We start from the raw sequence: 26,255 nt of genomic DNA on the forward strand, positions 1-26,255 counted from the left end.
AGTCAGAGCAAACTGAACACCGTGCTTCATGTGGCTAATTAATAGACATTACAATAAGTTGTAAATCTCTTGTCCAGGCATTTAAAAGTGTAATAACTACTTCCACAAACTCCTCGTATGTGAATTTAATTTTCCGTACTGAATTGCATTTTGAAGACAACCATGCAGATTTTCCCATTTCTATTGCTGTAGTCACTCAGTGTGTGTGTGTGTGTGTTATTTTTATTAATTAGTGCCAAAAAGCTATTACTCTTTCTGATTACTGTGTCTGTGGAAAGCTTGCATTATGTATGCTTCTGTTTTGCTAAACATGAACACCGGGTTTGATGGAGCAGCATTTGTGTGTAAATGTACTGAAAATAAATGAATAAATACCTTAAAAATAAATAATTAAATAAATAAATAAAACAAGGAACATTTTCTTTCGGTGCAATATTATTGTATGTGTCTAATCAAAATCTATACTAAAAGTTACTTATTTTTAATGAACTGCAAGATGTCTTTAAATTAAGGTTTCCCATGTCAGTTATTTCCAAAATATATCACATGTACAAACAGTACATAGTATTTTAAGGTTACGTTAACGACAGCTTTAGAAATAAACAGGATGTTATAACATTTAAATATGACAACTATTTAGTAGAAGTTGTAATTCCTCTCTACATGTTTAGATCCTGGAATTGCACTTTCTGACTTTATTCTCAGGCTGTGTTGTGCTTCTTGTCTTGACCACAAAGTGGCGCCATAACCTAATGGATAAATAGATTGCACTAAGTGTAGAAATGCATCAACTTCTGCTGTTCAGTGTGTCGAGTGTTTCTATTTTCCTCACCCTCCCCTCATCCTGCTGAGAAATCCGTGGTGTTCTCGCTGTGATCACACAACAGACGGCATTAAAATGGCTCAATCACACCGTCCTCATGCAGGGAAACGTTAAAGAACGACACACAACAACCAAAAAACAAAAAAACAATACATACACGTTCCAGTTTTGTTCTGAGTTTAATCACTGAAACAGATAATGAAGGTCTCCTCTTCCTTTTCGTTTCAGCTGCGTCCCTGAATGTCCTTGGGTGGCGTTGACTGCTCCTCGACACATCACAACAGTCGCGTGACCATTTCACAAGTCATTGATATTACTGTTCATGAAACCCACTGTTGTTCCTCTAGGTGAGGTTCTGCAGCAGACAAAAGGATATGCATGTTTGTTTTCAATTCAACAGAGCAGCTAAACCAGGGTTTGTGGTTCATATGTGGCATTATGTTGTGATAGGTTAGGGCCCTCATCTTATACATGAGTGAATTTATTTTTATTTTATTTTTAATTCTGCATTTTTATTTTCTTATTTTTTTTTTTTTAATACATACACAATCAGTGATATTCAAACAAAACATACCACAACACCCTGATGTTCATGTGCATTTATCTAATGTCTGACTTGACAGCATACTGATTGAATAGAGCACTGGGTTTACTGCACTGCAGAGGCAAGACACACCACAAACCACACCGGTCTACACCAGCCACACAGTTGCCATGGAGAAGATTAACACTGATGGATTCAGAGCCACGCTGTGGTAGCACAGTGCCCATATATATATATATACAGTATATATATATATATATATATATATATATATAAATATATATATATACGTGCAATGAGTTTTACCCTATATAAACTTGTATGCTTGCCTTCCCAACCACAAATGACAGAGCAAATATCTCGATGGGCAACGGGCCTCGGGGCATTAGTGAGGGCAATTCTTCACATGTTCGTGAAACACCCAGTCGCATGCAGCGTTGTTTAATGGGCTTCTGTTGCACAGAGCATTCAAGGTGCTAAATGACGAGAGACCACAGCACCCTCGCACAATATGGGACCGCGTGTCTTCTCTTCGGAATGCCATATGAAACCCAAAGCTCACGTTCAACGTACAGTTTATAAACAGCAAAGAGGGGCCAATTTAATCATCATCACCATCATTATACCAACAATTCCACAAGAATGAGTCGAACACGTCCAAAAACATTTCCAGTACCAGGACAGCAAGGGACATATGACTGTACTGAAAGAAAAAAAAAAAAAAAAAAGAGTGAAAAGAACAGTAAACAAAATCTCTTCAATGAGTTGCTAAAAAAATAGATATTCCCTGCCCTCAACCAGACTTAAAAATAAAACAATCAACACAGTAAATAATGGAACATGAGCACACACAGGTCCAAATGTGTTAGTTTCCATGGCAGCGCTTCCCCAGCAACTGGCAAAGGCAGCATTTCCATGCTCTCCCATGATTTCTTTGCTCTTCAAAATAGATGTATACGAGAGTCATTACAGTATGTCATAACTAAATTCACAAATGGTAAGAATCACAACCATACCTTTAAAATGTCCTTGCAAAGTTCATAATACGTTGATTTTATTTTTGTTTTTGTTTTGTTTTTTTTTCATAGGTTTTCTTCCGTCGCTTAGTTCAGTCCCAAGTGCATATGACGACACGTCCTCCATCGTGACATTTAAGTTAAATGCTTGGTCGGTTGAAACGAGAGCACCATGGGAGAGAAAATGGAGGCTGTGTGTTGTGTATGTGTGACTGGGTGGGGGTGGGGTCAGAATACTGTTAAGAAAAATCCCGATGTGTCCAATCAACATGGTGGTCAGTCTAGCTCAGAGTTTTCCCCAGCAGCAGGATGGGAAGAGGGAGAGAGAGTGCAGGTGTGGGGCCTCTCCCCTCTGTCTAAGCTTGGAGCTGACGACGTCTTCCTCCTTCTCCCCTCTTCATTCAGTTTTGTCAAGTAGATGCCAAGAAGTAGCTCAGTGCTTGTTTTTTTTTTTGTTTGTTTGTTTGTTTTTTGTTTGAAAGGTTGCATGATTTCACACGTCTTTTTTTTTTTTTGTTGTTGTTTTTTTTGTATTATCATTATTATGTTTGTCCTCCGAAGCCGGAGGAGCAGACTGGTAGTTTTCAGAGTTTCAGGTAGGTTTGTGTTTGTATTTCGTCCTGTCCCCAGTCCCTTGGCTCTCTCATCAGAAGCAGTGGTTCTTCACGGTCAGTGGTCACAGAGACTACTCGTACTCGAGGAACTGTTTGTGGTAGAATAAGAGATACCTAAGCGGAAAGAAGAAACAGTAGTATCAGGTGTGTCCCAGTGTTTAGCGGTTTAGCGGGTTTTTGCTAAAGCCTGTTTCGGTTCTCACCCTTCACTGTCAAGTACATCCTTAATGCTGGCCTTGGTGATTATAGCATCATCACATTTGAACCACTGGTCTTTGTGCTGGCGGATGAAGCTGGTGTAGTGGCCACTCTCTAATGTGCCTTGGTGGTTCACCACTGCAAACAAGGAATACCTAAAAAAAAAGAGAGAAAAAAGGAAAAATCATCTCAATAGTCTTTCAAGATATTTTCCATACTCCATACAAATGTCATAGAAAATGAAGATGAAACTCCACTGGATGGAGAACAAGAAAGAGCTTTTAATAGGATTCTAATTAGTTTAATTTTGGGAAAGGTACTCACTTATTGTCGTTGTTTAAAACATCAACCGTCTGTTGATACTGCCCGTTCATTCTGCTCTCTTTACTGCAAGGAACAAGAAGAAAAAAAAAAGAAAGGCTGTGTTACTTTTGTGCACATCTGTGAAAACATGCTACACAGCCAAATAAATCCACTAGGTGGCAGGATTACTCCATCTATCAAAGACAACGCTCCACTTGTGCCTGTACCGCTTGTGATATTTATGTCTCTGAACAGAAGTGAATGGATGCTACAACCAGGGGTGGGGCAAGACTGCTGCTGCATGCTCTATTGACACTAATGGATATTTATAGGGTGCTATTTTGGCAAATATGCAGATGAACACAATAACTGGGAGGATATTTACCAGACATATAGTGTCTAATAAGTACATTTGTCTAAATTACAATTCTAGCAGGCAAACGCAGGAGCTGCTGGATAATGAAAAACTATGCTTTCCTAGCTGGCATCAGACAACTTTTAATATGAGGGAAGAGGAGATGTGCTTCTAGTCAGCTGAGGGAAAGGAGAATTCATTGGGAGTCCCACCTTGATGCCATGAAAGGTGTCATGTCCAACTCTAGAGGAAAGGAAACGTACGTTGTGATCTTTCGCCGCAGTTTAGCAGAGTGCTCAAACCGCTGGAGATGGCCAAAGAAGCAGGACAGGAGAATAGCGTAGAAAGGAGGGGGGGGAAGGGGAAGACAAATGGCAAGAGAGAGAGGAGGAGGAGGAGGGGGAGGGGGAGGAGGAGGAGGAGTGGGGGGAGGGGTAGAAGAAACATATTTAGAAATAACAGGCATTGTTAATATACAAAATACAACACGACTTGGTAAAAAAAAAAAAATGAAACGTTTTCCACTCTGGCCGTCACACACTTAAGCATTTGTAACACGACAAGAATAGGCTTGGAATGATTTACGATTATCTTGTTGCAGGCTGCTCCTATGAATATCATAAATACATTACGGGCCTTTATGGTATGATAAATAAAACATGGACAGTGGCGGACAGTACGAGTCATTAGGATCATAGGTGTCCTGGGACACTGTGTGAAAAGGCTACACGGTAGGAGGAACTGCATCAACCGCTGAAGTACAAGACGGCTAAAGCACATTGGATTTGATCAAATGTAAGGCAATCATTACTGCATATACATATTATGAAATACTGTAATATGGATGTAAGGATACAGGATAATGTAATCTAAGTTTCTATTTAGGAGTGATGACTGTCAGAAGTAGATGTACGAAAGATAAAAGCTCAACGTTACCTCAAATACTCTAACTGTCACACGGCGACAGTTAGCGTAATGAGTGATAATTGGCAACACGACGTCACCGGGCTCACTCACTTTGAGATGGAAACATGCTACAATGGGGAGCTTTTTCATTGTCAGCTGTTTGGTGGATTCCTGGTAACTATGGCAACCGCCACACTTGATTTTGGCACTGCTTCCTAGATGCTCGGGCCGCGTAAACCTGCAGAGAGGGGATTGGAATGAAAAGAGAAGAGGAGAAGGACGCGTGAGAGGAGAGCACATGTAGTCAAAAAAAAACAACCCAAACATACATAGGAAAAGAAAACGGGTTTAAAGAGAAAGACTGTTAAGCTGTTATGTTTCCCTCAGTTAGGTCACACATTTTTTGTTTTGTTTTTTTCTTTAAATATGCACACCACCACCATACCTATCTAGTTATACAGATCTGGCTTTAGTTACCCGGATAATACCTAAACATTAAGAATTGCTTGAGTTACGGTGCAACCACGACGCATGTGAATAAACATGCTCGCATTGCCAATGTCTCCATCACCACAGCAACAACACCAAACCAGTTCTGTACCTTTAAGAGACTTGCTGCAGCACCTAGGGGTGTGTATGGAGCTGCAGTAGTAAAGAAATGTAGTAGAGTAGTCCCCCGCTCTAAATCCAACCACATCTAGTGACAACCACTAGCCTCAGTTACTTTACTAACAATTTTTGTGTTATATGTTATATGTGTGTGTGTGTGTGTATATATATATGTATGTATATATATATATATATATATATATATATATATATATATATATATATACACACACACATATACATACACATATATATACACATATATATATATATATATACATACATATATACACACACACACATATATACATATATACACGTACATACATACTTACATATATACACATACACACATATATACACACACACATATATACATATATACACATATATATATATACATATACATATACATATATACATATATATACATATATACATATATATATATAAGTTGCTGGACAGGACAGGTTAAAAAAAAATGAAAAGTTACACAGAAAGGAGGAAAAGAGGAAAGAGAGGAGGTGGGGGTGGGATGTGAGCGCTAGAGAGTGAGGGCAAGGGGAAAAGGAATTGAGTTGAGAGGGAAGGGAATGAAATAATATAAGGGGGGGATTATTAGACAGGCGAGGTAGCAGAGGAGATACGAGAGGTCAACGCGGTTCTGCTAAAGTGGTGATGGGAGAAGAGGAGATCTGGGGATAACAGGGCTAGTGTGCATGAGCAGATGGCATATAACCTCTCATACAAGCGGAGGGATGAATTACATTTATTTGACTGTGTGGAGACATTTGAGACCCATGGCTTTGGAGAGGTGGATGAAGGCATGCGGGAAAATAAGCAGAGATATCTCTGTTCCCTTCATAATGTTCAACTCATGTCACACCAAGTTTGAACACAGCTCGTATTAAGCGTTAGTACAGAGAAACACAGCTACATAGTACATCAAAAGCATCTGACCTGTTCTATCATTTAGCACCACTAAATATTTTAAAATCAGGATGATGGGGGATTCACTTTAGTGTGGATTGAGTAGATTTGCGGGGGAAAAGCCCCGCTGTCAGCCAAGACGTAACGTGTACCTGCGTAGGCAGTCTGTGAGTGTGGTGGACCCGGACAGGTGGCTCTCTCCATTCACTGTGCTGCCATCCCCTCCTGGGCTGAGAGGCCAGAAAGGCGTGGATGAGCCAGGCAGATCCAGACTAATGTCCCAGAATGGATCTATCGTCGTGGAAACACCACTAGAGAAAACAAAGGGGAGTCCAATAGTGTGTGGTTATGAGTGGGGGGGTGTGTGTACCACTTAAAAAATGATGAAAGGATGATGACACAGATGGTAATGCGTAAGCCTAAATTCACACAGCCTCTGTAGATTCTGATCATGTTTTTGTTTAAGCCGACTGGCAGATTGAGAGTGTGCATGTGCATAATAACCACACTGTTCTTCCAGGTCCATTTGCAATTCAATGAAGTGTGGCATCAAAGGAAATTTGGCTTTACATGCAGAAAGGAATTTGTACTATTGCAGTCCAATAACTGTGATGGACTGTAGACTGGACTTCAGGTGTATAAAGCACGTGGTACATATCACACGTACTACTTGTACAGGTGATGGGCTGTCGCGCATGCTTATAGATTAGTAATACACATTATTATGTTAAGGCAAGTCATTCATTTGTGATCATTTCATGGGGTAATGTGGCGCCAACATGGCACCATTTTGTTTATACATTGGTAAAAGGTAGTTAGCATGGCTTTTTAATGAAAATTAAAATCAATCGAATTTCTGGCAGAACGATCCGCAAAAAATGATACATTATCTACAAAAGCAGTCCCTCTTTTCACTATAGAGGCAGGTAATGTTGCACAGAGCTGGGCTCAGCTTGCCTGCTACGTCTGGGCAAGGTGATTTGCAGTTCAGTGCAACGTGCTGCTGCTAATGTGACAAGACAGCTTTAGGGGGCAGGCAATGCCTTGGTTGTGCTGCTGTCTAGACAACCCCCCCTTACAGCAGCTCCACGGGGACTGAACCTTTAAATAAGAGCAGTGGAGAGGAGACAAACCCGTAGTTCATCCACTCCAGGACCACTGATAGTGTCCATATCAATCATTCCAGCTGCGTGAACGGACTGCAGCAGCGGCAGTCAATGAGGGTTCAAGATGAATGTTTAAACAACTAGGAATGGAAATAGTAGGTCATGTGATGGACAAGTCAAGTGGGGCTTTGTAGCCGTACATTATATTTTCCTTTTCCTTCTTTTAAATTTCAAGTAACAAACACACTGAACGGACACACAAACTCACTGGCAAACTTGACAGGTAACATCTGATTGCAAGCCCCCAGTGAAGATTTGGTCAATGATGCAGTTACAATGGTTTGGATTGTTGGCTTTCTTCCCGTTGTCATCTCCTGTGGACAACAAACAGCAAGGACTATAAACACACAGTGGAGCCTCTTCACATCTCTATACATCTTCTATAACCAATCAGAGTGAGCCTGTATGCGAGGGGTCAGTTTTAGTGAGTCAGCCTGTCATTGCACTGCAGCAGGGCCTATTGACATCACGCACTGCTTTCATGCTTGCCGTGTCCTTGGCACATGGAATTTTCAGTCTCCTCCAGTATGTTCTGCAGTGTAAGTAAGGCACTCTGCACTTTGGGTAGATCTAAGGCATAACTATACAATGCAGGATCAGAGACGATGCGAGACACATCAGTAGGGACTCTTCACTCAGTCTCTCAAAAGGCACCGTCCTTTTTTTTTTTAAACGCATTACCCATTCAGTCAGTTGAATCCTCTGTAATCCTTGCACAATTTAGAAAATGTGTAACTATTACAAGTCAGAATAATTATTGATCATTTGATATAATTTGAATACTTAAAAATGGTACAAAAAAATGAGGATAATACTGTTAGGGCTTTTGGAGTGAATTAAGTGAAGCTTACTGATGGTGTCCCCTTTGCAGTGCCTGTGTAGTACGTCCAATGCTGCGATGAGGAACTCGTGGGCGTCTTGCTGCTCATAGCCAGCGAGGTGACGTGCGTGAGTCCACACCAGGTGCAGCAGCCGGAAGGGAATGTGGGGCGAACGGTGGCCCGAGTAGAACTGAGAGTGGGGGGGGGGGGGGGGGGGGGTATAAGTTGAGGAAGGTGGAGTGAAGTGGGTGAGAAGGAGAGACGGTTAGCCTACTTTAAAATACATTAGTAGGCGCACTGTTATGCATCACGTCTCTGCTAATATAACCATAGAAGTGAAATGTTCTGTCAATCATGACGATCATCAATCGCCACTTTTCTTTAGTCAGACAGGAATGAATTTCACCACGCCGCCGAACGGCACCAGCTCTAACGACAGCACATCCGCAGGGATCGAGGATGTTAGGTGCAAAAAGATCTGCATGTAAAGCACTGCAGAGCCTTTGAGTTGCCATGGGAATCTGAGTGAGCGACAGTCCAGGTCAGGGTCATGAGATGCAGGTATGAAAGTAACAGAACTGAGTGCAAGAGTTGGGAGGTTGCAAATGCTATAATGAAGTAAAAAAAACAACAAAAAAAAACAGCGATCATTAATACCAGAGAGGGCTCTCATTTGTCAGCACATAGCTGCAGTACACACCTCACTTATTCTCACTGAAGCCTGATTTGAGCTGTGAGAGGGGGAAAATATGGCACACTGACGTCTCTTTTGAATCATGCAGACGCTACTTGTATTCGGCAGCTTGAAGGTAGTTGACAAATGAAAGACTCTACAAGATGAGGAGAAAACAATGAACAGAGAGAGAGAGAGAGAAGGGAGGGGAGTACCTCACCCCTTCAAAACAGCAGAGCTGTGTGTATGTAGAGGTAGGTTAGAAATAAGCAAAAAAAAAAAAAATTGAGTTTGGGAAAAGACAAAATGTGACAGAAGAACTCAGAAATAATAACAGTGAACATGTTTATGAGTGTTTAAATATTTTTTCCCCAATATGACCCAACATTTTCCGTCTCAAAACACTAACACTTGATCAATGACGACCTCTCTGGGTGAATGAGGTGTTATCTACGTCGCTGAAGAGCCAGCTGCGCCCGGGCAGGGCTCTGTATTTTTGTGAAGGGGGTGATGATTAACTCATTCTAACACCACTTGCCATCTGTGGGCTCATATACTTGGAAGTGTGAGGGTGTAAGAAAAAAAAAAAACATGGCAGTGTGGGAGAAGACATTACATAATATTCAAGGGCGATGAGTTTCCCTTGCCATCAAAAAGCAAGGATTTAAAGGCTAAGGACAAAAGGTTGGGCATCATAATTCCCAACTGGCCCGATCAGGATCAATAAAAGGTGGGATTATGGCATTTGGACATTTCATTTGTATGTTACACTGTACATTGCTTTCAGGCATGCATTTTTCCCTCCTCCCTGCCTCTCTCTTTGGACTAGACAAAAGAGTGCAACAGTGACTCAGCCTTCTGCAGTGGGTTACAGCACAAGAGAACATTCTGTATTATATGGTTATTAAAAAAACCTCTAATTATTACCCAGTTGTTGTTTCAAAATCGTATGCTTGTCTAGGTCAGATTAAACTACACAAAAAGACCCGTACAGAAAGGTTCGTGCGTGCAAATTGTGTCATCTTACCTCCTGAAAGAGCTGCGACATCTCACACACCAGACAGGAGTTTGATTGCATCTCGCACTTGTGTCTGTCAGAGAGAAAGAAGTCTCGCAGCAGTGGCGTGTGTGTTAGGGCCTGAACAATGCAGTTCATGAAACATGTGTTGCCCAGGTTTATTAACCCTCGTAAACCTGCAAGACGAGAAGAAAGGAAGTGAAGAGTGAGAAAAAAACGGTGCAAAAAATTTAACTGGACACAAAATCTGAGTCTTGGGCAGTGGGCAGAGCAGTTGACTGATTCTCAGTTTCTCTGGACTGACCGAGTTTCAACTGTGGTCAGCCAACATATTAATAACCAATCAAATGAGAGAGAACTGCTAAATTAGTAACCAAAAGAATAACACATGTAATAAATCCAACTGGATAGACATTCAGTTAATCATTTCAATGTCAAGACTTTTATCTTTGTATTTTTTTTTGGGCGGCTGGCTGGGCAGTTGACAATATGGTGTTGGTTGGGGTGCCAGCAAAACTGTGTTCGTCCTGGAGCACGTCCCAAAACTCTGAATGGATTCAATTAGAGTGAGAGAATTAGAGCTACAGTCCTTTAGCAATGGCCAGTGGAACAGGTGAGACACAGCAAGGTCCTGGACATAATCCAATTGAGCATGGCTTGGTTCTGGAAGAAGGCTCTCAGTGAGAGCTTAAACACTTTTGACTGGTCCTCGGTCTACTGCCCAAACAATGCCACCAACCAGGACATTTAAAGATATGAACGTGTGAAGGATCACAGGAGACGGTAGGTACACGGAATGGAAGAAGCTGAATCAGAGGCAGAAATGGATAAACCGTCAAAGAAACTGACCATAGAGAAAAAAACACAGAAGAAACAGAAGCAAGTTCTGGGGAGCCCAAATCAGTTATTATCATTATCATCATTATTATTATTGTCATTATTAGTATTTTTAATTATTAACAACAATAATGACATAATAATAAGACAACAACAACAACAATAATAATAAAAAATAATACTAATAATAATAAATAATAATAATAACATTGTGTTCATTCATTCATTCAGCCAATCCCAGTTGACGTTGGGTAGACGGGTCACATTGTGTTCATAACTTAAAATAACCTTCTACCGCCAACAGAACAAACTTAGACCTTAAAGTGCCAGATTTTTGTTTTTTTTAAACTGGTGCGCACAACATGTGGAGAAACATTATTACATTTCAACAAACTAACAAGTGTTTTTTTGACACATGGGCAGTGAGTTTGATGCGCACATATCAACATCCCTGAATTGTATTCATGCATGATGTTATTCAGTATTTGAATACAGAGTGTGGGGAGACACATTTATCCATGTGTGATTGGATCACTCGGGAGATTTTGATACCAGGTCTGAAAGGGGCTGTAAAATGAATATAGGTGCACTTGTGCCATACTCACCCCATTCAGGGATGAATAACTGCTGATTAAGATGAACACACGCATCTGCTCACCTATGGTACAGTTTGTAGTGATTTTCCTCCGCTTTGGATTGTGTCGTAATAATTCTAGCTCCCTCTTGGTCGGCTCCCATGTTGTGTATTTCTCCCCGATGCCTGTGGATACAAGGACGGATAAGTGTGACGGCACCGTAATATCAGATAGCTTTAACGTCTCAAAAGCTGCATTCATTTCTGCTACAGAAAAGAAAATTCTATACCTTGCAATTTCCAGGCTTTTCTCTGTTCCTCTTTGGCAATCTGCTCCATGTCTTTGTCGTATATGTAATCTTGACACACAAAACAATATATTCCACCATATAATAAATCTATCGCTGGAAGGAAAAAGGGGAGAAAGGGAGAAAAAAAGATTAGGAATTACAGAGGGATTTTCTTTCACACAGTAATACATGTTGGGTTTTATTTTACAGTCCAACACCGACAGGACAACTGCTTTCCCCACCTATACTTTTCATACACTGCAATGTTCGCATCTCATCTCCAGCACTGAACAATAATAAGAGATGTGAGGGAAGCAGTGGTGGAATAGGTATATCTGTCTCCCACCCCCACCTGTGCTTTCAACTAACACACACCACCATCTTCCATTCTCAAACTCCACAGCAACAATACTTCAGCTCTGTTGCCGTGACAACCTATTTTTAGCTTAACTGGACATATTTCTTTTTTCTGTTTTTGGTGCTGCCCACAGATGAGAAAGTGAGCTTACGCATTATGTAGAAAACCTGACTGGTGTAGGATATGTTGCAGTCAATTTGTTATGGGAAAGACGAGCAAATGAATAAATCCTGCATAAGAAAAAAAAATGCCGCTCTCCTCTGGACAACAGCAACTCGGTTAAGAAGAAGAAAAAGATGAGGTCACTGCGTTGCATCGTTAATGTACAAGTTGAAGATCGAGTTGAAAGCAGCTGCGATTTTGTTGTGTTTTGAATAGAAAGTCCCTGAATCCTGTTGAAAAACTCAAAATGTCACTAGATCACATTTATGGTGGCATTGCATTTCAGGTCTCTTTTCTCCCCTTCTCTCCTATATTCTCTGTACTCGCATATAGAGGTTTTATATCATCCATATTCCCAATGAGGTTGTTCCAAATTGACATGTTTTCCTGTTCCACCGATAAAGCAGTCACATGTGTTACGTTACATGTGATTTGGTGCTCATTTCCACGACGTTTCCATGCTGCTTCTCTGCATTGCTAAATTTCTGATATTCTTCCTGCGACACTGTTTACAAAAATCACCGTTCGCAAGTTAAAGACGACAAATGATCTGCGATTTCACTCATTTACTTGAGCTCAAAACGGGCTCATTCACATCTGTCAACAGCTGTGTGGGTAACTGTGTGAAATACATAGAGAAATGTGCCTGCAGAGAGAAAGCCTAAGCTTGTGCTTGCAGTGAAACGCTTGTGACTCTTCTGTGTAAAACTGTCACTCAGTAGGCACGTCATTCAGTCAAATCATGCACCAAATGTGCTTATTAGTTTGTTTGTGCTATCCAATTCGTTTTTGAAAGGGCAATGGCCAATGGGAAAACTCCAACTCAGTCATATTTGTGTTCAAATTCATAAGTGACATCACCGGCCTTCTGTTGCAGACCAGCCAAAAATGGAAACAAAATGGATTTGTCCCTCATTCGCCTTTCACTTGAGCAAGGGAAAAATGTGGAAGGAAATTATATGAAAGGAGTCCTGTGGTGTGTTGCGTTTAGGAAAGGGATGTTAAAAAAGATGTCAAATGAGCCCTGAGAAGAGAGCCTGCTGTCTAACAGTATAACAGTCAAGGGAGTTTGGATTAATTTGATAGGAGGTGCAGAAGAACAGAGTGCCAATGTCAAAGATGGTCCTGTGGAACGCTGAAAGCTAATTAACACTGTGGCTGTCCTCTTGGGGTATGTGTAACCAAACTGTTGAAATGCATTAAATCAATTAAATCAAGCCACACCACCATCTCCCCTGTTTAAATAAAGTGTTGTCATTGTCAGGGTAATATCAAAATCTTGCTCATTAGTACCTTTGCCTCATTTAGCTTAATTGGCATGGGACTCTGAAGCTAGGCTCTCTGGCAGCTGTGGATTAGCAATGTCTGCTTCTCCTTTGCTGCTGGATGAAGCCGAATGTTGTAACTTAAATCCTTGACATTTGACTAGCTAAGGAGCTCCCACCAGAATGACAATGTGCTGTGGTTAGACTGAGGTTCGGCTTCGTGCCCGCTGAGAGAAAGATGCCCAAAGTAATGCTGTAATCCTTTGCTGATAATAGCTAATGCTGCAGTGGACCACTCGGGTGCATATGAATGTGAAGACTGACGTGATGCGTGTGAACCCAGGGCATTGGGCCGGACATATACTCTGACTCTAAAGTACTAAAACATAATTATCTCAATACCATAAAGCAATTACGTCATTTCGATTCATCTCATATTTATGTTGAGTGTGAACGAGCGTGCGGCTTACCTAGATTGTGTCTCTTGTTCTTCGCGTGTTCATGGATGTGTTTCTTTGTAAAACAGCCGAAAAAGACACAGTAGAGACAAGAGTGGAGTCGGTTGAGGTGGGCGCCACACATGTGACAGATACACGACTTGGCCTGTGGAGAAAAACCCAGGGGAGGACGGAGGGTTGGGGTGGGGACAAACAATTGAAGAAGAACATAAGTCAGCGTGGTGAGAAAATCCCGTGCAGCAGGAAGAGCAGTGATGTGGAGTGACACAGGCATACAGAGAGGAAGTCACCGCCACATTTGTATCTTCTAGTCAGTCAGACAACTCATTTGATGGACACCGTGGTTTGCATAAACCTAGACATGCTACAGATTTCAGAGCCTGTTGACAAATTCAGTGCTACTGACAAACAACACATTTATTTCTACACTTAATATTTTGCTCTGTAACACATGTGGGCCATGATGGGATTTAATCCTTGGCAGGCAGAATCTGCTGAACTGAAGCACTCACTCCAGCAGCAGCCGAGTATAGCACTCAGGGATGACTGAAGAAATTGCACATTAGATTGCCTGACATATTTGGTGAAGGCTTACAGGAGGACACACAGATTCACAAGTCCCCCATCTTATGCACAACAATATTTTACAGCTGTGGAAATAACTTCCAGAATTTGAGCAGGTAAATGTCATCAGATATGGGAGGTGTAAAAAAAAAAAAAGAAAGATAAAACAGACTGCGTAGGAGACAAGTGAGGGCATGGTGAACGATGTTGTAAATTCAAGCGAGAAATATGATACAGAGGTTGTGTGAGAACAAAGACATGTATGAGTTTGACTGTGTTGTTTTTGAGGCAGATCTTCAGAGACAGTTTTTAAATAGTATACTAAGTTGTGATAGGTTGGTTATTAAAAAATTAGCTATGTAGCATCAAAAAGTAGTGAATAAACTCAATGCTTTAAGTGGACAGTTCTACTGGCATGAAAACAAATCAGAAGTAGTCAGTGTGTCAGCTTTGGAAGAGAGAAGAGAAACAACAGAAGGGATGAAGGGAAAAGAACAGACCCAATCACGGCCTTTCAGTGTGCAGACCTGTGGCAATGAATCAGCCACAGAAGACAGAAGGGAAGAAGGTGGGAAGCAAAGGTGAAGAGATGCAAAATGAGAAAGTAACTATTGGCTGGGTAAATTTACCAGCTTTCAGTTTCTGGTGCAAGACCACTCTGTGAGAGACTCCTACATACTAAAGCAAGAAGACATGAAATCAGGAATTTAACAAAGCCGTACTGTATTGTCTCCTACTGCAACCTTTTAACAAGTAATACAATCCCATAACCTGACACCATCTGAACAGAATTTAAGCCCATTGTACCTAAGAAATAAACGAGACCGTGCCAGCCAGTTTCACTTCCTTCACTGCAGACATAAAACACAAGAACAATAGGACTACTACAAAACTACAACTGCTTATGTGGAGTAATGGAGTACAATTACCATTCCAGAGGATGACTCAGTCAAGGCTACAGCATTTGCATAATGCTCACTCTCTATTAGCACATATTTCATGCTATATCTTATTAAAATACCCCAAATACATAATCAACCCTTCTGTTACCATCCTGTCGTCGCCAACAGGATTTGGCATGCATACTTCGCATTACCATACAAAGTGACATCTAGATTCCAAAACTACCGGAAAGCAGAGAAATAGAGCTTTGCGCTTATATACTTGTCATTACGGTAGGTTCCAGGATTTCCGAGGAACAACCGTAACTGTATCCAGTATTTGTTTCTACTACCTGAACCTTAACTCCGAGTCTGTGCAGGTCTGGGATTGTTCATCTGTGGGTTAAAAAATGGAAATGACTGCCTCATACGGAGCAATTTTGTGTTTAAACCTGAAGTGATACATTATTCGCACAATAATTTGCTCCCATCATGGTATGCTGCAGATGAATGTGACATGAAACACATCTCACATATTGGTTGCAAAACTCATAGAAAGGCCTGTGTTTTGGCCAAGCATTATTAGGCATGGGATTGTGATGACATTGCAGTAGTGGGGATATTCAGGGTTTCAGACACTAAGCTCTGTTTTATTTTGCTCCTACGTTGGCCTGTGCGAGCCAGCTCTGATTGGAGAGCAGGCAAGGCCATGACAGGAAGGGTAGATTTTTTTCCTAAAAGGAGCATTGACTGACTCAAAAAACAAGATAAAGACTGACATCTATATCGGACTGAACTTGAAATGTTTAGGGCACAGCTTGTTTCCTAGACATTTGATGAGACAAGAGGAGCAAGGGGATAGGATGAAGCAATTGTTTGTGCTTTTAGAATCAAAATTAACATTAACTAACAAAGGGTAAAACGACAGATTACATATTGTGTGGAATCACAGATGAGGTCATGTTTTCAGGAGCCTGTTTACCTAGCATTTATCCCCCTCCTCTTTCACTGCACCACGACTCCAAGTCAAAAACAAGAAACCATGCCAATGCCACGCCTTGCCCTCATCCTCAACCTCCCCTGTCTCAACACCCCTTTAGCGGGCAGAAAATCCATTTCTGCTTCAGCACCCGTGGTTCACAGTCCATCTATTCCTCTGTGTCAGCAGTCCTACATCTCTGTGCGCCCAGGGCTTTTAATGTTCTATTAGATCAGCTATTGATCATCCACTGGCTCAGATGACTGAAACAAGTGTTGGACAGGTAGCAAGCTCATGCTCATGCTGCGCTAGGCTGCATCTCCCATCTGGGTTGTGCTCTTTGAGGCTAGTCAAGCCAGGCTCCATGACCAGGGGAATGGCCCACTAATGTATAAAGCTGCTGATTGATGGAAGAACACATGCAGAAAGGTATTAGCTGGATGAATAGATCCCCAGTACATCTTTATCATGGACATGTGATAGAACTCATGCTTTGTGAGTTCACTGCATCCGTTAGTGGCTGTCAAGGGAAAAAGCTATAAATCCTCCAACGTTTCAGATCAAGGTGCATATTTATAAATATGAATGAAGCAACAGCAATGTCTCACACCAAGCGTTTTCTCCTTCATTATTTAATCTGGCAGCAGTATTCCTCCTCCGGCATAGGGGTAAATGCACTCTTATAATCAAACAGAGCCAGATATGTGATGAGCTGTAGCTGAGGATGAGAGAGACTGACGACGACAATTATGATGTGGACAAAGATCTGGCTTTAACTGAAGCAAGCTCCTGCTGCTGCAGAAAAACGCACTGGGGAGAGGGGAGAGGGGAGAGAGTCAATAGAGATTCGAGAGCATTGCTATTAGAGCAGTGACTCACCATGCTACCTCACACTCATAAGCCTGTCCATGCCTCGAAACATACACATGCCAAACTCATACTGCCACAAAATTAACAGTGGCTGTCATACATAGTGCAAGATATAAATATACTTAAGAAGACAAATTACCTCTCCAAAAGTATGCACTCTAGGGCTGCAAAGCGCACTGATTTTTAGTCTTCTTAAATGGTAATATTTTCTGTTTTTTTGCAACATATAACAAATAAATAATAAAAACCTGAATAATTTTGGTGAGTGGACAAAACAAGACATATGAGAACATCATCATTTGCAGGGTTCGAGCGACATTTTTTGGGACAAAATAATTCATCAAAAAAATATTTAGCGAATAATATTTAGCGATTTTTGAAAATAATCCGCAATAATATGCTGTGTGGTGGCACATCTTCTTAGGCATGTCTGTATGTCACATGTGTGTAAACACGGTTTAAGGTAACTTGATTGGGGAGGTAAGCTGTGTTTGTTTCTTGATATACAGAGATCAGAGGGTATAAGGAAAAATAAGCGGCATAAGTATTGTATCGCAAAATCATGTGCTGGTACTAAACTGCTGAGAACCACCGGAGTGGAAATCAGCTGTACCTCGAAAGTTAAAATAAAACAAGGCAGACAGTCGTATCACACAACAATCGCAACAAGCCAACATCTATTTAAAGCTACAAGATGTAGACTGGCCAAAGCTTATAAAAAAAGATAAATAAAAAAAAAAACATTGACAAAAAATTACAGCACGAGAACAGTTCATGCAAACAGATTGCATGTTTGTTTGCTTGCACAGATGGTTAACAGTCTAGCCCGAGCTTAACAAAAGGCTGTGTGATCATTTGTCAAACCCTGCAACCACACTCCTCCACTGAAAGCACACACACACACACACAGAATAAGGACTGTGCATGTGACTGACACCCACAGCACAGAGCTTCTGACTCGTCCTTTGGGGACTTAAATCTCAGATCACATGATGATTTCTCATTTTTCTAATGGCGCAAACCAGTCCACAACTTGAACATTATCCGCACGAAAATCAATACGCAATTCCTGCAAGAAAGAGGCACAGAGTGGCTGTTAGTGCATTTAAATATCAATTTAATGCCACAATCTTCAGCTTTTCACAAGCCCTTTTTTCACCTAGTCCTAGTCCCTAGAAAAGCTGTCATTTGGGTTCAAGGTTCTAACAATAGGGAACAATTGAATGTCCGCACTAGAGGAGATTGATTGCCTCCTGGTTTTGGGCTTGGTCAACCCCTGGAGAGTGACTGACAGTTCATTAGCCAGATGGCAGTACTAAAGGAGGGCTGGGCAGCAGCCTCATTGGCTGGCCCATGCCATGACCAGCATGCTTTGGAACAGTGATGTCTTCCCAGAAGCTTTTTAAACAACACTTTAATGAGTCAAATTACTGAATCTGGATAAGGGAGTGGCAAAGAAGAGAGATGATCACTGAGAAGGAGAGATGAATGGGGATTGAACTTGTCTGAAGGGGAGCTGAGATTAGAATATCACAGCAGACTCACAATGCATCCTACTTCTTAGGCCAATGTAGGGAATGGCGGTATAAACAGTATGCGGTGCAAACGATATAAATTTGGCCACGCTAGAGATTTTCATTATACCGGCCAAGCGCAATAACGCATGTCGATGACGTCATCGTCAAAACAAAAGGTGCGAGTCGAATAAGGCTGCAGCCTGGAGCTTTTGGCCACCCCTCGTCTCATGCCTGGGGTGTGTACAACAGCAAGTTCAAAGGGTCAATAATACGAATTCATTCAAGATGGTCATTTCAAAACATTTAAACTCTCAAAATATTTTTTTTTTACCATTTGTTGGCAAATACTGGCCCATCGCTGATTACAAGATGCACCAAGATGGCTGTTTGTGTGGCTCTTTTTATGTTTGTTTATTTTCATGCGAGTATTTTATTCCATGACATGGGATAAAAATGGGAAACAGCTTTTGCATGTGCTGCTTGCTTTACACCCTCATAATTATACCTTCTTTGAAGACCTCAGGTAAAGGCAAGGTCAGGACTATGAAAATTATACTTTTGTATTTCTTGGCTATTTGCAGTAAATAGAACGGACGATAAAAATGACATTCAATGCTGAGGCACCCCTCTATAACAAGACATGTATCCAGAGTATCCCCCTTAACTGAGGTAAATGCAGGCAGTTCCTCCTCAGTTCAATTCTTTGAAAATGTACAAGTCTTATTTTATGTTTATGTTCTGCATTTTGTTCAAACTTCACATGGAAATTGTACTGTATCCTGTAGTATGTGTGTGTACACTGGCACATATACACAAGATAAGCAGCAGTGCCATGAGACGAGAGGTAACGGAGGCAAGCTTTTATTTTGAAAATTAGAAGCTCGGGGGCATGGACTCTCGGTACCAAGCGAGATGGCACGAGAAGAGTGGTTCCAGGCTGCAGCCTTACACTCTTGAAAGGTGCAAAGTTTTTTAATGGCTGAAAATAGGGAGTGCGTGGGAATTGAGAACTCCTAAAAAAAAACAGAAATTTTAAGAGTGCAACTACATTTTTATCTTTGATCACACTGGGGCACCTAACATTTCAGTTTCTCCATACATTAATCAAAGCATAGCGAGAAAATCCTCAAAAACTGATTCTATTTTTTTCCACAATGTGTGTGTGTGCGCGCACGTGAGCAAGGTGAATGTACATAACCAAGAATATAGCACAATATATACCATCACCGCGCAAGATGCTTCAAATTATACCACAATATATACCGCCCAGAGAGCCTTAGTCCGATGCCTTCTCCAGGATTTCTCCCACGGGGAAGAATGCTAAAGCCTAGTTAGAGACCAGGCTCTCAGGGAATGGCAAATAAACTGCTTGGAAGGCACAGCCCACCACTGTGGTCAGAAACTGGGAGGCAATGACATGCTAGAAGGATATTGCAAGGTGACACAGCAAGCCTATGATGTATATGGGAGGAGGTTGCAGACTTTGTGCCATTTGTTTAGTCTGAGTCACTGAGCCACAGTGACTGATAGACCAAAAGCCACATTATACAAGACCTGGGAGTGATAGAGTACACACAGGCATGGAAGACATTAGCCTGGATGAACGCCAAAACGTTCAGACTGACATTACCAAGTGCTGTCTATGAGGCATGAGAGATTGTTGGCATGGCTATACATTTAAAATGATCCACAAATGGAGGGACACAAACCTCTGTAAACAGGAAATTATATTTCGGTGTTCCAGTTTAACAGTGCAGTGAATGCTTTGTGTAATTTCAAAAGTACAAACATTTTTACACGACTTTTACGGGATAATCAAAAGGCAAAAAGAATGCTGTGCGAGGTTTGCAAGTAGGAAGAGGCAGAAGCAAGTGAAAGGAGGGAGGAGAAGCGTGGGAGTGAGCACAGAATAGGAACAAGTGAAGGGTGTGAAGAGACTGGAGGAATAGATCCTGCTGCTCCAAACGTATGCTGATGAGTCAAGGAGCAGGCCTGTGATGTTATGGAGACTGATCTCACAAAGAGACCTGCTTGCAGCCCAGGAATAAGCCACTCTCTGGGATGGACTGTGCCTAGGGTCATTGACTGTGTATTTGCATGTAAAGTGGGAGAAAAGAGTGACAGACATGTGTCATCCTTGAAAGATATCAATTTTCCTACCTCCCAATTTCTCAGCAATATATCTAGGTGGGAAAGGATTTCTCTCTCATCTACCCTCATCACAAGCAGAAATCAGGTTTGAACTTGTGGGAAAGAGGGGGCTATGATTCCTCTGATCATATGTGATTCATCAAAACTAGGAGATAAAAAAGATGAGTTCAGTCAGCTCTCTAATCACAACCCTTACCCCTTTTATCAAAGTGACAGCAAATTCTTCAAAGCAGTTATGGCTGTAAAAATCTGCCAGCCCCACCCTCCCTGCTTTCATCTCATCCAATTTCCACTCATCCTAACGTAATAGCTCTGGTTTTACTGCACGGCAGATTCCTTCATCATGCCAGTGTTTTTCTAGACACAGAGCCTTCTCTTACAGATACTAAATTGTGTCCATCCTACTCGATGGAGCAGCACATACAATAAATAACCATGACCTTCATGAATATTCACACCATTCCTCCACCGTTCCAGCCATTCACATAGTATAAATTATGAATATCATCAAGCACTGGGGCCAAAACAGAGGAATAAATTCAACAGTTAAAAGCAAGGGCAGGTATGTACCAGGCACCTGTGTCTACATCCGTACAAATCTGCTGAATGGTAATTGGCAATCTGGTGAAACGTGAAGAGGGGAAAAATCAGAAACATGTTCAAACAAAAGCAAACTGGGGCTTACAGTACATGCCATATTCAAACAATCAACCTCCAAATTGTCTGAATATTACAACTCAGTAATATTAGCCTAAGAAACAAAGAAAGGATGCATAAAACTGGAAAGGGAAGTAGATCAGAATAACAGTTCCTCCTCCGAAATGGAGCCAGTTTTGTGACATGACACAAACTGACAGTTAATATTGGTTGTAGTAGCTTCTCAGGCTGCATGACATGAACATCAGAACATTTCTACTAACTGCCAGTCTTTGGCATGAAGTGCATTAGTAGAATACAGGCATAGAAACACAAGCGTATTTGTCTGAAATAAATTCCCATCAACACCAAAGGGAAAACATAATTACATAATTGTTAATGCTTGTCATCTCCCTTAGTTAGACATCTTTAATACACTTGCATTCAAGTGTTTTCTCCTTAGAGCCTGTGTGTCATAGGTAATTAAAGGATGATTAAGGTATTTTTACTTTATGCACAGAAGACAATTAAGCCATGTTTATGCAAAAGACCTAAAGGGGTCACAAAATGAATGTTTAATACTGGTGTACATTTCATCAAGGACTGATCTGTCAAAAATAATTACTATGCTATTGTCTACCAATAAAAGGTAAGCGAACCTAAGCCAGAATGAGCCACAATGCTGGGTGTGGTATTAATATGGCCCCTCTTTACCCATGTGGGTTTTAAATTGCATGCGCAGAACAGGTGACCAATTTTTCAAAAATAATCCTGCACATCACCTCGGATGAAGGTGATAGCCTGCAGGGACACTGCTGAGGAGAAAAGAAAAGGAGGGAAATAAAAACATGAGGGGAAAGAACATAATGTAAAAACCACATCTATCCCTCAGTGAATAAAAGGTGGTGTCTTTCAAAACCTGCAGAAGACACTGTGTACCACTAGAGTAGCACCACACCTGTTCCGTGTGTCAGATTAGTTATTTGGTAGGAAGCTCAGTGAAGGGAGTATGAAGCACAAGATTAATACTTCCTTATGGACATCCTGGAGGGCAATGAGGCAGTGGGAAGCCAATGTTATCATTTGTTTCCCTCTACAACAGTCACCTGAACCATCAATGTCTGGATACATATGGGCAGAGCCAAACCACTAATGCACACGTCAACAGATGTTAGACATCTCTCTCATAACAAAAATCATATGCAAAGCTAAGAAAATTGCACTCATAAGCCAAACTGCATTTTAAACACAAATTGACAGATAACTCAGGTTTTCCAAGCCTGACATCATTACTAGCTTTGCCTTGACATAGACAAAGAGACACACAGACCAAACAATGATAAAGAGTAGCTGGTTGTGAAAGATATTTTCAGTGCGGTGTTGGGACGATAAAGGTTTCCAAGCCTGATACCAAAATGCAACTACCAGTTGGCTGTGAAGCAACTTATTTGGAGGAGGATGAGCAGAACACTATGGGTCAAAATAAACTGAGCATCATAAAGTACTACAAACCAATTGCATACCCATCACAGACAGTCTCAGCTCCTGTTGATTGCAGTACTGTGAGGTAAAGTGTGTGGGAAATAGTTAAAAATAGACCATCTGTCTCAACTTTTGTTCATGCTGCAATGTCACCCATTGCACTGATAACCTCATATTATTTTCAGATAAACTCTTGCTCTTAAACTTAAAGTGCAAAAACGCACTATGCAAAGAGCACCACGCTCAAACCAAAGTATGTCACTACAACACTCACTACACAAAAGGATCAATTACCATTTTGCATTGGCTATTTGTTTTGCTTTACCTTCCCACCAGGTAGCCATACTAGGTGTACTGTGTCTCACAGCAAGGATGAGGCTATATTCTTCCACTACATAGGTTTTCATCTAAAATGTAGTCAATTTAATGAAAGGCATTGAGGCATACAGGTAGGTGAGCAAGAGGAGAGAGAAAGCAAGCCAGTTTTGTACATCTGAACTACCTATAGTATGTCAGTTAAGATGAGGAGGTAATAGTTATCAACTCACCAGCTCTGTCCATCCTGCATCACTCTGACGCACCTATTATAGCACAACGACATAAAAATGTATGACATGTATAAGAGAAGCATGTATACTTTATAACAAACAAGCAACCTACACACAGTTGCAAATCCACACAAAAACAAATTCACCTCCTAGATTGTTTTTCCCCTGTCAAAAATGAATATCATGGCACAAACAAATCGAGTTTAAGTTGACAAAAGGAAGTCAAGGGGTGGGAAATTGAGAGAAACGGCAAGGCAGTCCGGTGATGACCTCACTGTAGAGAGCTATTCAGAGCGGTGTAGGCCGATCAGGTGTGGGATGAGCTCAAATGGAAGTAGGCAATAAAAGTAATGATTTGACGTCCCATCATGCAAACTCATAAACAACTGACCACTGTTAGAAAAGACACAGACCAGGGGCGAACCGCTATAGCCTGAGCACCTTGTGTGTGCGTGTGTGAACAGACACAATGGGTCCATTTGATGTGGTAATGCTAGCCCATGAACACAACTCCTCTTAAAACACAACTTTAACCATCCAAATTACTGATCATCTTCTACCAAACGGAGTCGCTCAGCTACTCCACGCAGTTGACCCACTACAAAATATTAAATAGAGGTTAATTTAGCGACTTAGGGTAAATTGAGTTTTGGCGTTAACATCGCAAAGAAGTCTCCTCGGCACTCAAGGTAGATTCCTGCTAAGCTAACTTACCGGTCACAACCTAACTAGCTAGCCCTGGGACTAGCAACATGACTGCTGCAGAAGTAGTTTCAGTAAGAGAGTAGTTCTGTTCAACCCCGCTGAGTGATTCAGTTTCATGTGGGACACCAGTTACACCCCGCTTCTGTGACTGTTAAACACCATTTCACTTTTGCGTGTGTATCTAACGTTGCAGTTCCTGTGTTTTTACCTTGCGTCTCCTGGTCTCAGCAGTACCACTCCAAACAAAGCATTGGTAAATGACTCGAAGGTTTTGTTTCCAATTATCCACCTTATAAGCGTTCACATGGGAGCACCCGGCCGGACTCATGACAGACAAAACATTCAGTTTGGATTGTTTTAGGTGACAATGAAACGTCTCCTGGTTGGTTCACTGAGCTAGCTAGCACGAACTGTCTGTCCAGAAATGGTTTCCGTTTGGAAATGGGACAATCGGTGTAGTATCCAAAAAATCTCCTTGGGCATCTGACAACACGCTCTTGGATTACCTAGCCAGTCATCCAACAGAAATATCACTTCACTAAAAATGTATGTTCCCTTTGCAGTTTTGACAGTTGCCTGCTCATTTAAGGTTGGCTCTACTTCCACTCTCACGGTTAGTTAGCTTTCTTTCTCTAGTTAGCCTGCTAACACTCAACTACAGCTTCACAATGCCCGCCCAGCGTACACCGTGATTTGCTAACACAAAGAGGTGACGTCACTACGTCGATGTTGGAGCACTTTGGGTTTGCTTGGTTTGTGTTCCGATGTGTCCCGCGTGAGTGACTGTTGGACTTCAAGCGCGGCATGCATCGACGACTGTGTCTTGGCAAAACACCGCCCGTCCAGTCTGTTCTGGAGTATACAATCGATCCAAAACTTAACATCAATGTTATTGTGAATGGTGCAAAGATTATTTTTTTTCCCCTTTTAAAAACTGGCGTGTTGTCGACAAAAAACTGTTTTTTACTGCCTTTACATTATTTAATATTTAATGTTTATATATATTATTTGAGGATGTCCTTTCTCTATTGGATGCAAGTACTTAATATGTCCGTTTTGGTTTATATACATTTGGCAGGTCATGTGGTATCAAAAGTGCTTGAAGTACATGTTTTAATGTAAATATAATAAAACATATTCCGTGCTTATTTGATTGTATAATTAGTCAAACTTCAATATTATTGTACCTTCCATGAAAGCCTGCCACCTGGTGGTTGTATGGTGTACACAGTGCATACAGTAACTGTCAAAATTGGACCAATACGACCGTCAGCTGAGCATTTGAATAGATGACAGCATGAATAGGGAGCATGCTAATGAAATAAGGGCCTATTTTTATTATTTTCATTAGACTTATTTGACATTACTCGTTGGGAACCCAGTCTTCACGATCACTGGTGTTAACATTTCCTCAGCACTGGTTTGATTATTACAACTCTGCATGAATAATGATGCCGCACCAATGTTAAAAAAATATGTTTTACTTAAGTTTTCATTCTTTTGCTGACTGCAAAGAGCAATTTTTCCCAGAGAAAACCCACGCACCCACGGGGAGAACATGCAAACTCCATTCTTGCTGCAAGAGTGCTAACCATTACACCAACCATGTGGCCCAAGAGGGAGACCTGGAGCAGATATATAACAATTGCACATGGAGCAGATATATAACAATTGCACATTAAGTTTAAGGTTTAGTCAGGACAATTCTATAGTACTCAAATTTATACTGATATCAATTTTAATCACCTGCAAGATGAGGACACACCTGAGTGGGAGGAGTGCTGCTTTCCTGTGGGTATGTGCGATTAAAACCTCTGACAGTTCAGATTTCTATTTCTAACGCATGGTCATGGGTCAAGGTAGTGTAAAACATGTAAAGCTGTTCCCACGGTTTAATAAGTCCAGTTGCTCTTGATTCATCACCTTTGGTTATGAGATTGAAGAATGAAAATCTTCACAGATGTCACCTTAGGTTTCTCCTCGCTGGCTGGTTGTGAGAAAA

At 41.2% G+C, this 26,255-nt stretch overlaps 1 protein-coding gene across 2 annotated transcripts; it reads right to left on the reverse strand.

Moving 5' to 3' along the window:
- Positions 1-1,925: 1,925 nt before the first annotated feature.
- On the reverse strand, positions 1,926-24,929 carry LOC131475884 (ubiquitin carboxyl-terminal hydrolase 22-like). Of its 2 annotated transcripts, XM_058654247.1 has the most exons (14): positions 24,462-24,929; positions 23,549-23,581; positions 13,933-14,065; positions 11,678-11,791; positions 11,472-11,573; positions 9,986-10,152; positions 8,316-8,475; positions 7,673-7,778; positions 6,451-6,609; positions 4,871-4,997; positions 4,066-4,157; positions 3,520-3,582; positions 3,201-3,350; positions 1,926-3,111 (listed from the first exon to the last, which is right to left on the reverse strand). In XM_058654247.1, exons 1-14 carry the CDS (start codon positions 24,579-24,581, stop codon positions 3,069-3,071), a joined length of 1,569 nt encoding a protein of 522 aa, XP_058510230.1. In that variant the 5' UTR covers positions 24,582-24,929; the 3' UTR covers positions 1,926-3,068. The 2 variants fall into 2 exon arrangements, with proteins under 2 accessions (XP_058510230.1, XP_058510231.1); XM_058654248.1 differs by lacking the exon at positions 23,549-23,581.
- Positions 24,930-26,255: the final 1,326 nt, after the last annotated feature.

This window comes from Solea solea, chromosome 16, assembly GCF_958295425.1.
Source record: "Solea solea chromosome 16, fSolSol10.1, whole genome shotgun sequence".
Taxonomy (NCBI): Eukaryota; Metazoa; Chordata; class Actinopteri; order Pleuronectiformes; family Soleidae; genus Solea; species Solea solea.